General features: G+C 47.5%; 1 protein-coding gene across 1 annotated transcript; it reads left to right on the forward strand.

Annotated features, from left to right (window-relative positions):
* The first annotated feature begins 11,217 nt into the window (after positions 1 to 11,217).
* On the forward strand, positions 11,218 to 13,591 carry LOC137910031 (very long chain fatty acid elongase 6-like). Its single transcript, XM_068754457.1, has 4 exons — positions 11,218 to 11,305; positions 12,225 to 12,356; positions 12,458 to 12,609; positions 12,993 to 13,591. The coding sequence occupies exons 1-4, from the start codon at positions 11,220 to 11,222 to the stop codon at positions 13,421 to 13,423; spliced, it is 801 nt and encodes a 266-aa protein (XP_068610558.1). The 5' UTR covers positions 11,218 to 11,219; the 3' UTR covers positions 13,424 to 13,591.

Genomic DNA, 13,591 nt, shown 5'->3' on the forward strand with positions numbered 1-13,591 from the left:
AAAATCACCTCCTTCATGTCCCGCTGGAATTATTGTTGCACAAAATTACAGACAGGGAATAGGAGCAGGTGTAACTTTAAAGTTCAGTATATATATATACAGTAGATGAAATTAAGCAGGATGCGCTCTCACTTTTCTCTGCTTTGCCACCGGCCTCCTCAGCAGGGGTCCCAAATAAAAACTCCCACTTGGCTCGAGCGATCCTCTGACAATGCAGCGAAGGCACGGGCGCTGCACTGCCGCTGTCCGTCTGAAAGACGCAAAGACAACGTGTAGACGAGCTCTGCAGTGAACCATGAAAGGAACGGTCACACACACGTTCATGCAACAAGCTTGAGTCGGGCGGAGGACAGTTTAGCACAGACGGCTAGTCTTCTAGAGAAGTCGTCCACCCTTAACATTACAGTTTACTAATTAACACACGCCATTTGTTTTGAACAAGCTGCCAGCTCAGGGCACACACACACACACACACACGCTTAAGGACAATTTTAGCATAACCAATTCAAATTATCAGCATTTCTTTGGTGATGGGAGGAAGCCGGAGGACTGGAGAGAACCCACGCAGTCACGGGGAGAACGCACAAACTACCTCACAGAAAGGTCATAAGTAGGATTTGAACTTGTGACTTCCTTACTGTGCAGCAACAGTACTATCCTCTGCGCCACCGTGACGCCCAATCAAACATTCAAACGCATCTAAATGCATGAAGGGAGCAAGTATAGTTCGTAGGGGTGTTCAAATAATGCCCACCTGTATTCCTGAGGTGGCGACCCCGGTCTCGTTGCTTTGGTGACTGGACTGACTGGACTCTGGGGACACACAATCCCTGTCCCCCAAGCTGCCCGTCACCCCACTGGAGCTCCTTGAGGATGACCCTCCCATTGCTCCATTCTGATCTTCTACCCGCTGCCGCCCACCCTGACCTTCCTCCATCTTATTGCCCTGCTCTTCCTCGTCGCTACCATCGTCTTCCTCTGGAGAGTCCAGAACCACTGGTCCCAGAAGCAGGATCTCTCTCCGTCTTTGTTCTGCCCGTTTCTGCCGAGCTGTCGGACTGGGCGTTCTGCAATGGCAAATGGATTGACAGTCAAGAGTTTGGTCGTCGATGGGCGCGGATCCAGGCTCGGGGCTTGGTCTTGGGCTGTGCTCCACCTGATTACCCCACTGCTGCCTGGACGTCCAGCTCACTGGGGCCTTCTCAACACTCTGATTGATATAAAGCCTGCGAGCCAGCTCTGTGCAGTCTCCTCTCTCGAGCAAACCTGACTCTCCCCTCTTGTCGAAGCTTGGCGACCAGGATTCTCTGGTGTACTGTGGGAGCTGACGGCGATGAAGGGTCGGGGTGTCTGGTGCTTGGAGCAGTGTGTGGAATAGCCTGGGGTCCCTCATGGGAGAACTGAGCTCAGTGGGAGGATGAGAGGGACGAATAATACGTGAAGGAATGGCAGGGGAACTTTGAGACGATGCCAAAATTGAGTCCTGGCGCTGGTATTTTTGAATCCAGTCCTTCTTCCCTGTTTCAGAATGATTCTTTCTTTGAAGTGGCCGTGACTGTGAGATGGCCTTTTCAGCCTGGTGACAATCTGTATTGTCAGTTGCTGGTGCGTGGTGGTCATTTAAAGGGATGTTCATCTTCAGCGTTTGCTTAGACTGCTGTGCATTTGAAGAAGAAGTGTGCAGTTCGCCGGAGTGTGCCTCCCATGCCGGCTCCCCTAAAGCATTGTGCGCCGAGGGCCCCCTCGCCTCTGTAGAACTAGAAGGTACTTTGGTCGCCTCCTCTGCCATCCTGCAGGCATCTTCGGGGCTATGAGCTGGAGAGGACGATTTACTGTCACTTAACTGGTTCAAGCCCTCAATTATATTATTGCCAAGTTGGAGGAGCGCTCCCTGGGGCGAAGCGCTCCGTTTACAAGTTCTGTGAATATATATTTTGGCATTTGGACTGCCTGCCAGAGCGCTGTCATCTTTTCTGTGAAGAGGGCTCTGCGAATCGACACTGTAAATCGGGAGAGGGGACTGTTTGTGGTCGAAGGTTCGCTGATCTGATTCTGGCCTCTGACGCAGCCCACAGACAGTTGGGCTTCTGTCTGCAGGGTGGCGCTTGGAGTCTATGCTGATGTTTTGATGCTGAACAGGTGACCCCGCCCATGACTGTCGGTTATAGCGTGAGGGTGAGGGTGAGGATGAGGTCTGCTCCAGTGCATGGGCTAGTTTAATCCTCAATAAAGGAGAGCCAAACTCCTCCACAGCCCTTTTGGTAGCTGCCCTGCCGATGGGGTCCATGGATGGTTGGCAGAAGTTCGTAGAGGACATCCGCTTTTGACTTCCTGGTGATGGGAAAGTCGTCTTAGGACTGGAGCTGCGCGATGAATCTGGACTCCCAAAACAAACTGGGTCGCTGAGCCTTTTGCCAACGTGAGAGGGAGTAGATCTGCCCTCTCTGGTCCCTCCTTTGCACGCAGAGTGGTGCGGGCTGTCAACAGTCTGAACATTAGACTTCTCAATGTAACTGAAGGTGACCACAGAGCGCTTACCATCCCTTATCTCTTCCTTGTTACGCCTCCGCCAGTTTGGAGGTGTTTGAGGGAGAGTGGCCTTTCCCAAAGACGTCATTGGTGGAGCGTGGCCAGCAGGCACTTCACCACAGGACGTACTCCAACGCTTGGGGAGTGTGGGGAAGCTGCCTGCCTCCTGGAGATGAAAGCGAACAGTGTTCGTGGAAGGAGACTGGCTGCGTGTGCAGTCTGAAACCAGATGGTGTGCTGTGGCAGCCTTGCCGACGGTCTGGCAGGTTGTCTGGCTTGCTAACTGAGACAGAAGCCTAGCAGGAGCATCCTGATCCGAATGCCCCGGAGCAATACCCTCTTCATTTTCTTCAAATGAGGCTTTTCCGCCCTTTTGATCTGGAGCAGACCTCACTTCCACATACAAACGAAGGACTTTTCCAGATTGGGACATGATCCTTCCTCAGAATATAAGGGGGACGGTGAACTACAAGTGGTGCAGAAAATGCCTCCTTTGTCTTCTTTTCTTTTTTTTGCTGGTGGTGGATGTCAGTGTATTTTCAGACAGTCTTTCTTCCCTCTCCCAGAACGTCTGTATGCAGAGCAGAGACACACAGGCTCAATGGCCAGAGGACAAAAATGCCCATTGGACGCCTCCAACAGCGCCCCGTACTTCATACCTGCGAATGAAAGAAAGGAGTATGTGACGTTTATTTTTTCAAAGGGCTGAAAAACAAATCCTCAATTTAAAAACAGGATAAAAATAAAAAAGTATATATGAGAATTCTCAATATAACACAAGCTGCTGCAATTGGATATGTTCTCTATTTAACCCCTTTCCAAATAGGCATGCCTTGGATGCCTTCAGTAACACCTTGTGTGGGATAGTCGCTCTAACGTAAAGAGGTGAAGGAAGGTTTCTTGGCGTTTAAGAGAACATGAGCTCATTCTCCAGGGAAGGGGTGGAGGAAATTATCCCTCATTTCCTCCCTCGCTCTCTGACTCGCCACTGATAAGATGTGATGACAGCGCTCTATCTCAATTCTGAATAAAACAATTAAATGCTCAGCGGTCCAGCCACAAATCAATCAGTGAGAGGACCTGCGTTGAAATAAATCCTGGGAAATCAGATTAGTTTGATCAGATTATATTGCAGGATGATGCAGCAATTAATACGGAAGACTTCCTGTGAGACAAAAATATTCCAAGGCATTTCCTGTTTGTGCAATTCAAACGCGTGTCAGATACGTTTCTGCGTTTCATGCAAATCACCTTTGAACTCAACTGGCAATTCTGACCTCAATTCATATACATTAAATTCAACACTTTATTATTATTTTTGCTTGTTTGCTGCACGTTTTTTTAAATCATTGTGGATCAGAACAACAACAAAGTTTAATTTGAAACACAATAAAAAAAAGGTTTCTCCTTCTCAGCATCTAATTGCTAACTGAGCAAACAGCTTATACTGCCTTCATTTATTCATTTGTGCTCCTTTAAACGAAAGGTACAAGATAAACGCCATTAACAACGATCCATATAAAGACGTGTGGAGAGAAGAGCATGGATAGACAGAGAGCTGGAAAGCGTGGTAAAAGGAAAGCAGGATGAGAGAGTCATGTGTGTGAAGGAGAGCGCTGGCAGCCTGAGTGTAGCGTTACAGGAAGGTCCATGAAATGCAACTCGACTGTTCAGAGCACATTCTCCCAATTAAACCTGGATATAAATATAACATGCACATGATTTCATGTTTTTCATTTTTTGATGTTTTGTGTTTTTTGTGCCCTGATCATAATATTCAGCGATGATGACTCCTCCTGCTGTCCTGGGTCACATTTCGGACAGAAGATGCACAAATTTGGAGAAACTCGGCGTTTGCTTGGGAATTAATGAGAGAAATCACGCAGTGCGATTAAACCCCAGTCCGCCCGTGCAGCTCTAATAGTAGCTCCCCTGGATATGCGATAGAGAGGGTGGGGAGGATGCTAATATTAGCTCTCAGTTTGCTTGCTGGCGCTGTCTGAAACAGGACATATTGCACAGGTTCGGGAGGAGCGTACTTAAGCACCGAGGAGGTCCAGATGCATTGTGTTAGTGCTGAAGAGAGACGAGCATCCAGGGTCAATCCCAGCTCAACACTTCCACTAATTGAAGCAACTATTGATCCCCCTACTTTACATTACAGCGTCCTGTACCCGCCCTACTGTACCCTAATGTACAGCTACCTACTCACAAGACCTCCCAAAATACCCTCAAACTGAATGAACACCCACGCCACTGAATCATTATTAACCAGACGAGGAATAACTGGAATTAAAAAGGCAAATGTCAGACCGTGAAAAACGCGGCTGTGTTGCCTCGCGCTTGTCTGCTTCCCTCTCTTTTGCTTCCGCTGCTGCCTTCAGGGACGCGTTAAAACGGAAGAGATGGATGGATTTAAAGAAAGTGGTACAACGGGGATAGCGTAGCGACGCTGGCAAAAGGCAGAATCCGTGAGTATATAGCCTATTAATGAAGATCATCCAGCACAATCCAATCCACCTTCCTGACATTAACCAGCATGAATTTTACCATCCTTAAGCATCGCAAACGCTTTGTGTAAAACAAAACTTCATATTGCGCTCCTCCGAGTCACAATTGTTTTTAGAAAGATAAGACATTGTTTTGCTGATATTTATCAATGATAATAATGTAACTACCAACCAGCCTGTAAATAAAGAAGCTGCATATAATTGACATAGTTCATCACCGACCTGACGCTGTGGTGACATTGCCGACTGTTATAAATAAAGGCAGTTCCTCATTTCATTCACAAACTCACCCGCCCACACAAGCACACACACACACGAGTCACCTGTTGCAAGACACTGACATGCACATCTGTCTCATCCATCTCATCCGTCTCATCCGTCTCATCTGTCTTCATAATGCAAAATGGTCCGCCACCCCTCTGGCTGCTGATCTGGATCGAGCCGGAGCCTGTCAGCCCCAATCAGAGTCGCCAGCGGCTACATTTGTTCTACCGACACACCAACAACAACAATAACAACAACAAACAGATCTTTCATCTCCTCCTCTCATCTCAATCTCGCTCTCACCGCTCCTCCTCTCACAGCCGCTTCATCCACGCAGGATTTGCACCTCCCACGCGGTTTATCTTATCTCATCCTCTCTGCTATTCCTGCATTCCTTCCTTCTCATCTTCCCTCCTTCCTTCCCGGACTCCAGCAGAGCGGTGCGGCGCTGTCGTCCGGCCACCCTCCTCCCTCTCCGGCAGCAATGCTCGCCCTTTTCAACCTTGCTGCAGCGATTTTAGCCCGTCGATCCAGAGAGTATGAGAAAGGTGCAGAAATGATATTGGCTGATATTCAGAGCTCCGGCTCATCCCTTAAGGTGTTGGATGGAATTGAGGTCACGGTTCCGCACAAGCCGGTCGGATTTCTCCACACAAATATGGGAAAGCCGTTTCTGAATGGATCTGTCATTATAGACAGGGTCACATACTCATTCATTACTGTAACTTCTGCAGTGTGGCATATTGCCGTTAATTACAGGAGCAGTTTAAATCAATGTCTTAACATGCAATTATGCTGACGAGATGTGGAAACCACAGAGGGTCAGGGTTCAATGAATATCACAGTCATCATGAAATCAACGATTTGGCTGCTTTTCCATTTCAGACAAACAACATTAAGTGCAGTCGAATTAACGGTTGATTGCCTCTACCCCGATAATGAGGATCTCTGCGTGTGAACTTGAGACTCCTACAGAGGCAAACAATGGCTCTCATTGATCCAAAGGGGTTTAAAAATGAACTCCTCAATGTGAGAAGAGGAGGATCGTGACGGGACTGGATCTCCCCGTTCTGTTCTTAACTCCCAAATGTCTTTTCCAACTTTTTGAAGGTCAGGGTAGACAGGAGTTTCACTTGTGGATTTGTTGAATGACAAAAAATTGACAATTCTGACAATTGATTTGATGAAATAAAATATGAGTTTCGAGCTACACCTCCTCAAATATGAAGTTTCAGCCAAATCTCATAGGACAAATAGAATATGATGAAACTCGTCCATATTTTTTTTCATGCAGGTATTAATGCAGACACTAAAATTTAAATATGGGGATATTTATAGCAATACACTTGGTTTTGAAATTGACAGAAATAGTTGAGACATGAAAAATGCTGGACTTTACGATGACAGCAGGGTATTTAAACTCAAATCAGAGCAGTCAAAATATTTAGCAGTGTATCAGAACTCGTGATTTATGTAACGCTCCTCCTCCACTAAATCCTATGAAATCAGATCAACGGTGATATCACTTGCTAGCTGGACACTCTGCGGGCTTTGTGGGCTATCCAGCGTCAGAAGGGGGGGTGGGGGGGGGGGGGGATAAATCGATTGTTGGCACTGAAATGTTACCGAACAGTCAGGAGCGAGGCCTGTATCCTTACACTCTTAGGATTGCACTGATTGTGAGTTACCATCATTACCACATGAAAAGCTACATTCACCATGTAACAAGGAGGGCGGCTGTCTATAACAGATCTGCATTTCATTCATCACACAGGATCCAGGCCACTGCAAAGCACTCCATCTGCACCTCAGCCAGCATCCAGAAAAAGCCTTGCATATACTGGAGAAGCTAGCAGCAGACAACCACTCATTACATGGGAGCATGGCCGGATTGTAAGATGCTAATGCTTCACCATCACGACACAACCCCCCCCCCCCCCCTCCTATCCAAATGCTAAAAGCACCTTTTCATTGCCAGGACTCTCACCTCCTAAATACTCCCACATCTCCAACATGCTTTCTTGGCTGGATATTATGCACAGAAAATGCACCTTATAGCGGACTTAGAGTTGGACGATGGTTGAAAACGAAAAGGCAGCAAGCATGTTGGGAGAGTGTGGGAAGGAATAAAAACGGACTTGGAGGGGAGGAGGGGAGGAGGGGAAAAAAAACAGTAATTCAAGCACTCTCTGGTCACTAATGCTGTTTCCTCAGCACCATTAACGACATGAGAATAGGAAAGAAGGGCCAAGCATCTCAATGGTCCAATTTGAGTCAACTTTGGGTTCGGGTTAGTGTTTTTTTGGGGGTTCTTTGGTGCTGTTAAAGTGGAGAACCACTTATTTTCAAGGGATCTATCCTTGAAAAGAGTGTGTCACTCTTGACACGTTCTGTTGGGCATGCGATACTGAAATTAACGCAGGCTGGCTCAACATTAATAGAATGAAAGTCGTATGAAGTTCTCACAAAACACACACAAACCGAGCGCGTGTTGACTTTTGAAGCCGATTCCTCAGAGAGACGCTCTTGACAGGCAGCCCTGCATACGTGATGGAGTAGGTGTGTGTGTTTTGCTTCTCTGCAGGAAAAGGTGGGAAGAATAGAGTCTTTTTACGATACCCTCACCATTCATTCACTAAAACCCTTGGCTGAGGCCAGACTGAACGCCGCGTGGAGGAATTCATAAAGTGCGACAAATGAAGACAAAATGGTTCCAGCCGCCCTCGGCGGCTGAGAATTCGTCAGCTCTGGGGTTCCTATTGAGGAACATTTGACAGGGTGTTAAACCCGTCACGCGGCTCCATCCTCTCTGAGCCGCGCTGACGCTTCCCGCAGTGTCATTTATCGTCCGGGTCACGCACACACCGGCTCATTTAACAACCGCATATAGATTTACCTGTGCGAGAAAACACACAATAACTCAGGTGATCCCAGGGTGGTGAGAAAAAGTAAAATATCAAACAGCGTGAGGAAAAAAATGTGTGTCGTCTTGGATGTGAAGCGATAACAGCTCGCTCCCATCGCCTGCATGGTCGCAACTAATGACAGCTATAGCTAATCACAACTAGCTCAGTTAGCCTAGCATCTTGCTGCTGTCTTTTTACAATCTGATTCTTTTTGTTTGCTCGTTCTTTCATGCTGCCTCCACCCCATCGCCACCCAGTCCTCACAGCGTCCCCAGGTTTGTCGTTTCGTCGGCCTCCTCAGCCTCAGCAGAGTCATCAGCCACCACCACCACCACCACCAGTGATGCCTGGACCCCAGTCTGGGCGTTATCGTGACGCTCCTCCTTGACACAAAAGATGGACTTCATTTACGTATAGCAATATGAAATGAGTCTTTTTTCTTTTCTTTTTTTGCTTGGTCTTCCGATTGAACTGACTGAATAATATTCGCTTACATTTAATGCATAGAAATATTGGTCAAAACTAAACAAGTGCCGCTAAAACTGTATTTTCTTAATTCTTTGAGAATAAAATCTCAAACATTTTGCAAGTAGTCAAGGAAGAAATTAAATCACTTATTTTTGAGTAAAGATGGACAAGGCCCAAAAATGACTTCATGTTTTCTTAAGAAAGGTAATATAGTGTGTGTGTGTGTGTGTGTGTCTCCTGCGTGTCTCCTGTGTTGTGCTGATCTATAATCCTCTCACGTACACACTCTGCTTATAGACAAAACGCTCTGCGGCCAACTTTTCCTGCCGAAGGGCAGAACTGAGCGGATGCGCCAATGACGCCGTGATTCTGAGGCGGATGACCTTTCCTCCGCGTCCCACAGGTCCGACTTGATGTGTCAGCGATGCGGCGCACTTTACTTGGCTGTACTTGTGCACTCTCCACCGCATGCGTCTGCAGCGCAGCGCGCACCGCGCACCGCGCCACGAACGCGGAGCCGACATGACGGCAGTGAAGGAAAAGGCGCTGCTCTTACCGGAACATGTGACGTAATCCGCGGACAGACACGATGAGATGCCGCAAACGAGACACTGCGGTCCGCATTTATCCTCCAGTTCCAGCGCGCGCGCGTGTGAGCGTGTGTGCGTGCGTGGAAGAGAGAGAGAGAGAGAGAGAGAGGGAGAGAGGGAGGGAATGCGTCGCGTGATGGGAATAGAAGGGGACGATCTGTTTCACGTCAGGTGCTTAAAATGTGTGAGATGCTCTTGACGGTTTTCTTGCACCGTCCTCCTCAGCTCTCTCTCTCTCTCTCTCTCTCTCTCACCCCCCCCTCCTCCGGCTGGGCATGCCCAGTCCCTGCATCATTTTGTAACATGCAGGTGAGCTATAAAGTTATTTTATCGACAGCGGTGGAGAATGTTTGCAGCTCATACATTTAGATTAGTTTACCCCCCCGCAGAGAGAAGGAAAAACAAAACTGAAGGGAGACGTTGCAGATTTCATCAGAATCATTTAATTATCCCTCCCAGAAGCACAAAATTAACAGTATGCACATAGATAAAAACAAAAATAGGTATAGAAGGAAATATGACTGAAAATAACTTCAAACAAAGGGTTGAGTCAGAGCTACTGTTGCAGGCTGCTGTGCGTCTCGGCGCATGCGCACTATTTTGAAAGGTAGCACATAAATAGTCTGAAAATCTCCATGAGATTAAAGTTTGTCTTTCCACCATATTCAAGACAACATTATTGTTTATGCATAAACAGCAGGGGAACATGCTGCTCTTTGTTGCCCTCTGCAGGCTGTGGGGGGTTAGTGCTCTTCGTGACAGTCCTAATGCAGCAGGCGGCCGCTGTGTCCTTTAGTTGTCTAAGAACTACTTTCACTTTATATTCTGATGTCAATGTCAGTGTTTACGCTGTGGAGAGCGTGATGCTAAGATATAGCTATAATTATTTTATGATAATTGATCATTGTAAAAAATAAATATTGATTGATTGTACTGGTGATGATCTAATAAATTAATTAAATTAAAGTAGACCGAAATGGAAATCCATCCAGTGGCCGAGTGAAACTGATACTGATATTACCAATCAGTCCGATCCACCTGCATCAACGAACCGGCTTCACTGCGTCAAAACGATCAAGAGAACGTGATTAGCCGGAAACGAGTAATTCTATCTTCAAAATAAAAGTTATTATAAAAATGAAATGTGTGAGAATTATTCCAGCCAGACGCTGACCTGAGTTCTTTGGGTATTTAATTGTAATCAATGCTGAATTAGTATATAAAACAATAAAGTGCAGTATTTTTTAAATATTATTTGATAATTGATATTTATAATAAAGCGTGTCTGCTACTGTTTTTTAGAATTAAACCACATAAATAGAATAGAATAAAACAGAACAGCACTTTAATGTCATTACACACAGTGATGCAATGACAGTTAATAAATGAATAGTATACTAAAAGTCCACAAGGCAATGCTGGTTGCATTCTTTATTTTATTTTATTCCAAATGATTTACAATAATGTTGTAAATGGGATTTTTGGGGAGCTTAGTCTTACTGTCCACATATTTAATGTGTTTAATTGAGTGTTCAAGCCTGTGGTGTGTGTGTTTTACCCTGCTTGTGATTGCACCCTGGGCACAATGAAGCAGAAGCTGGAAGTAATGTTATGCTGGATTTACGTATCATTACTTTGGGAGTGTAATCTAAAAGGTAACAGGGTACAGTCCTCAACATAGCCTCAAACCCTCAAACCCTGATCTAGAGTGAAACCAGAACGCTTTCACATTTTATTTTGAAAGTTCGATCCGGAAATGTCTTATTTTTTTTAGCTCGTTCTCGCTGGACGTCCTTCGAGCGAGCGACAGAGAGAGGAAGTGATCGAACATCTTCCCTTCCTCTCTCGGTGTAAACTCCAGTCGGGATAAACCGAGCAGAGGGCTCCAGACCCGGGGGAGGGGTTCGTCCCGGTTCGTCCCGGTTTTTAACGGAACGAACACTGATTGAACAATGAACGCGAGTTACGAACTCGTCGGGTTCGAGGTCGAGCGGCGATTCGACGAAAGCCGAGCTCTGGCGTGGATGCAGGAGAACTGGTACGTAGCAGAAAGTAATGGCTGCAGGACAAAGGAGAAGATAGACTGTCCCCTGATAGACCTGGGGCTCTGTGGGGGGGGGGGGGGGGGGCAATGACTAGGGAGTGGACCCCCCCCCCCCCCCCCCCGTCCTGGGACCTGCAGGGAAGCATGGAGTTTGGGGGTATTTCTATAATAACCTTTATTACAAGTGCTATGGATGTACAGTGTTGTATTTGTCTTTTTATCATGAAGATATAGGAATTATTATTATTATTATTATTATTATTATTTTGCATGCATACCATGAAGCGTTTTTGTTAGATGTTAGATCCACCTCGGGAAGCACCTCACACACACGTAAAAAACACATTCATAAAAAAATAATCAGACATGCCATTCAACACAAACGACATGTTTCATTTAAAACCAGGCTTAAAATGGAGACCTCATCCAGAAGTGGTCAGTGTGTCAGCCGCTCTAATCTCTTTTACTCCGCTGCTATGATTGTGTAAAAGGGGGGGGGGGCGTGGGGGGGGGGGGGGCTAACATCAGGCCTGAACGTTTATCATTTATATGACAGAGAGGGACGAGATCAATGTCTCAGTTATTTATAGAACGGTTCGTCGTCCGCTAGAAGCGAATGGCGTGATTGTTTTATGTCTTTATAGAGCATCGGCAGAATCATTAAGCATTTCAGGGCGTGACCGAGGCGATGCTGGAAGGAAACCTTCTTTATTTTAAACTTTGCAGAGGTCAAAAGGTCATCCAATTCAGGACAGATTCTAAAATATATTTGGCTGCGTTTTACATAAAATAACTTTTCCTCTCGTTGGAATAAGATTTAAAGGAGGATGTCTTTTTTTTTTTTCTGGTGTTTCTGTTGTATCCTAATTAATGCACTACTATCTGTTTGCCCCCCCCCCCCCCCCCCCCCCAGGAGCAAGTCATTCATGTTTTGCGGCCTGTATGCTGCACTCGTGTTCGGCGGCCAGCACTTCATGAGAGCCAGGCCGAAGCTGAACCTGCGCCGGCCGTTGGCGCTGTGGTCGCTCGGCCTGGCCGTCTTCAGGTGAGTCGAGTCGTGGTGGGGGGGGCGGGGGGGGGGGGGGGGGGGGGGGGCTTGAAACTCCACACCAAGACCAAGACCTAGTATTTTGTGTCTGCCTGCAGCATCATCGGCGCGATGCGGACTGGCGTCTACATGCTGCACATCCTCACAAACGGCGGCTTCCGAGAGTCGGTCTGTGACGTCAGCTTCTACCGCGCCCCCGTCTCCAAATTCTGGGCCTACGCCTTCGTAGTCAGCAAGGCCCCCGAGCTGGGTGAGACCCCCCCCCCTCTCATGGATTTTAGTTTCGCTTGTAGACGGAGAGGATAAGTGAAGTTGTTTTCATTCCATCCAAGAGGCTTTAAATGGGTCCGAATTACGAATTACGTGTCGGAACGGAAGAAGGAAAATCCTCCTTTTTAAAATATTGATTATGGGGAAACATGTCGGCCGACATCTTGTGTCAGACCCGGAATATTGAAACGCAGCGATACAGAAGCCTGCAGTTTGTTCCTTGGAGCTCATAGGCCTTGCAGTAAACTCATTTAGCGGTTCTGCAGCCGCTGCCTTCCCGTCTGCGGGCTAATCGAGTCTCTTGACGCGCCCTGTCGGATGCACGGTCGGTGAATGACGCCCTCACCCCCCCGTCTCTCTCAGGCGACACCATGTTCATCATCCTCCGGAAGCAGCGCCTCATCTTCCTGCACTGGTACCACCACATCACCGTGCTGCTCTACTCCTGGTACTCCTACAAGGACCAGGTGGCGGGCGGCGGCTGGTTCATGACCATGAACTACACCGTGCACTCGCTCATGTACACGTACTACGCCGCCCGGGCGGCCGGCCTGAAGGTGCCCCGTCCCTGCGCCATGATCGTCACGGCCTCCCAGATCCTGCAGATGGCGATGGGCCTGGCCGTGCTGGGGCTGGTGTTCCGCTGGATGCACGAGGAGGGTTGTCCGTCCAACGCGGACAACGTGGCGTGGGGCGCCGCCATGTACCTCAGCTACCTGATCCTTTTTGCCTTGTTCTTCTACGACAGCTACCTCAAGGGCCCGTCGGGGCCCAAAGGCTCCAAGGCAGAGTAGCGCGTCTGTGCTGGCGCACGCCATGAGGATCCTGTCTGTAAGCTAGCGGTTAATCGACGTCGACCTGCTTTTGCTCATCGCAGTCATTATCAATCTAGATGTGATGCGTTCAGGCGTCTTTCCTCAAACATCTACTTTGGACATTTTCCCGTCGCAGATCAAATAAAT

The sequence above is a fragment of the Brachionichthys hirsutus genome, chromosome 21 (assembly GCF_040956055.1).
Source record: "Brachionichthys hirsutus isolate HB-005 chromosome 21, CSIRO-AGI_Bhir_v1, whole genome shotgun sequence".
Taxonomy (NCBI): Eukaryota; Metazoa; Chordata; class Actinopteri; order Lophiiformes; family Brachionichthyidae; genus Brachionichthys; species Brachionichthys hirsutus.

Coding starts and splice junctions, on each gene's coding strand:
- LOC137910031 (XM_068754457.1), top strand. CDS start 11,220: ATGAACGCGAGTTACGAACTCGTCGGGTTCGAGGTCGAGCGGCGATTC. Junction 12,357..12,457: donor CTCGGCCTGGCCGTCTTCAG/GTGAGTCGAGTC, acceptor GTCTGCCTGCAG/CATCATCGGCGCGATGCGGA. Junction 12,610..12,992: donor CAGCAAGGCCCCCGAGCTGG/GTGAGACCCCCC, acceptor CGTCTCTCTCAG/GCGACACCATGTTCATCATC.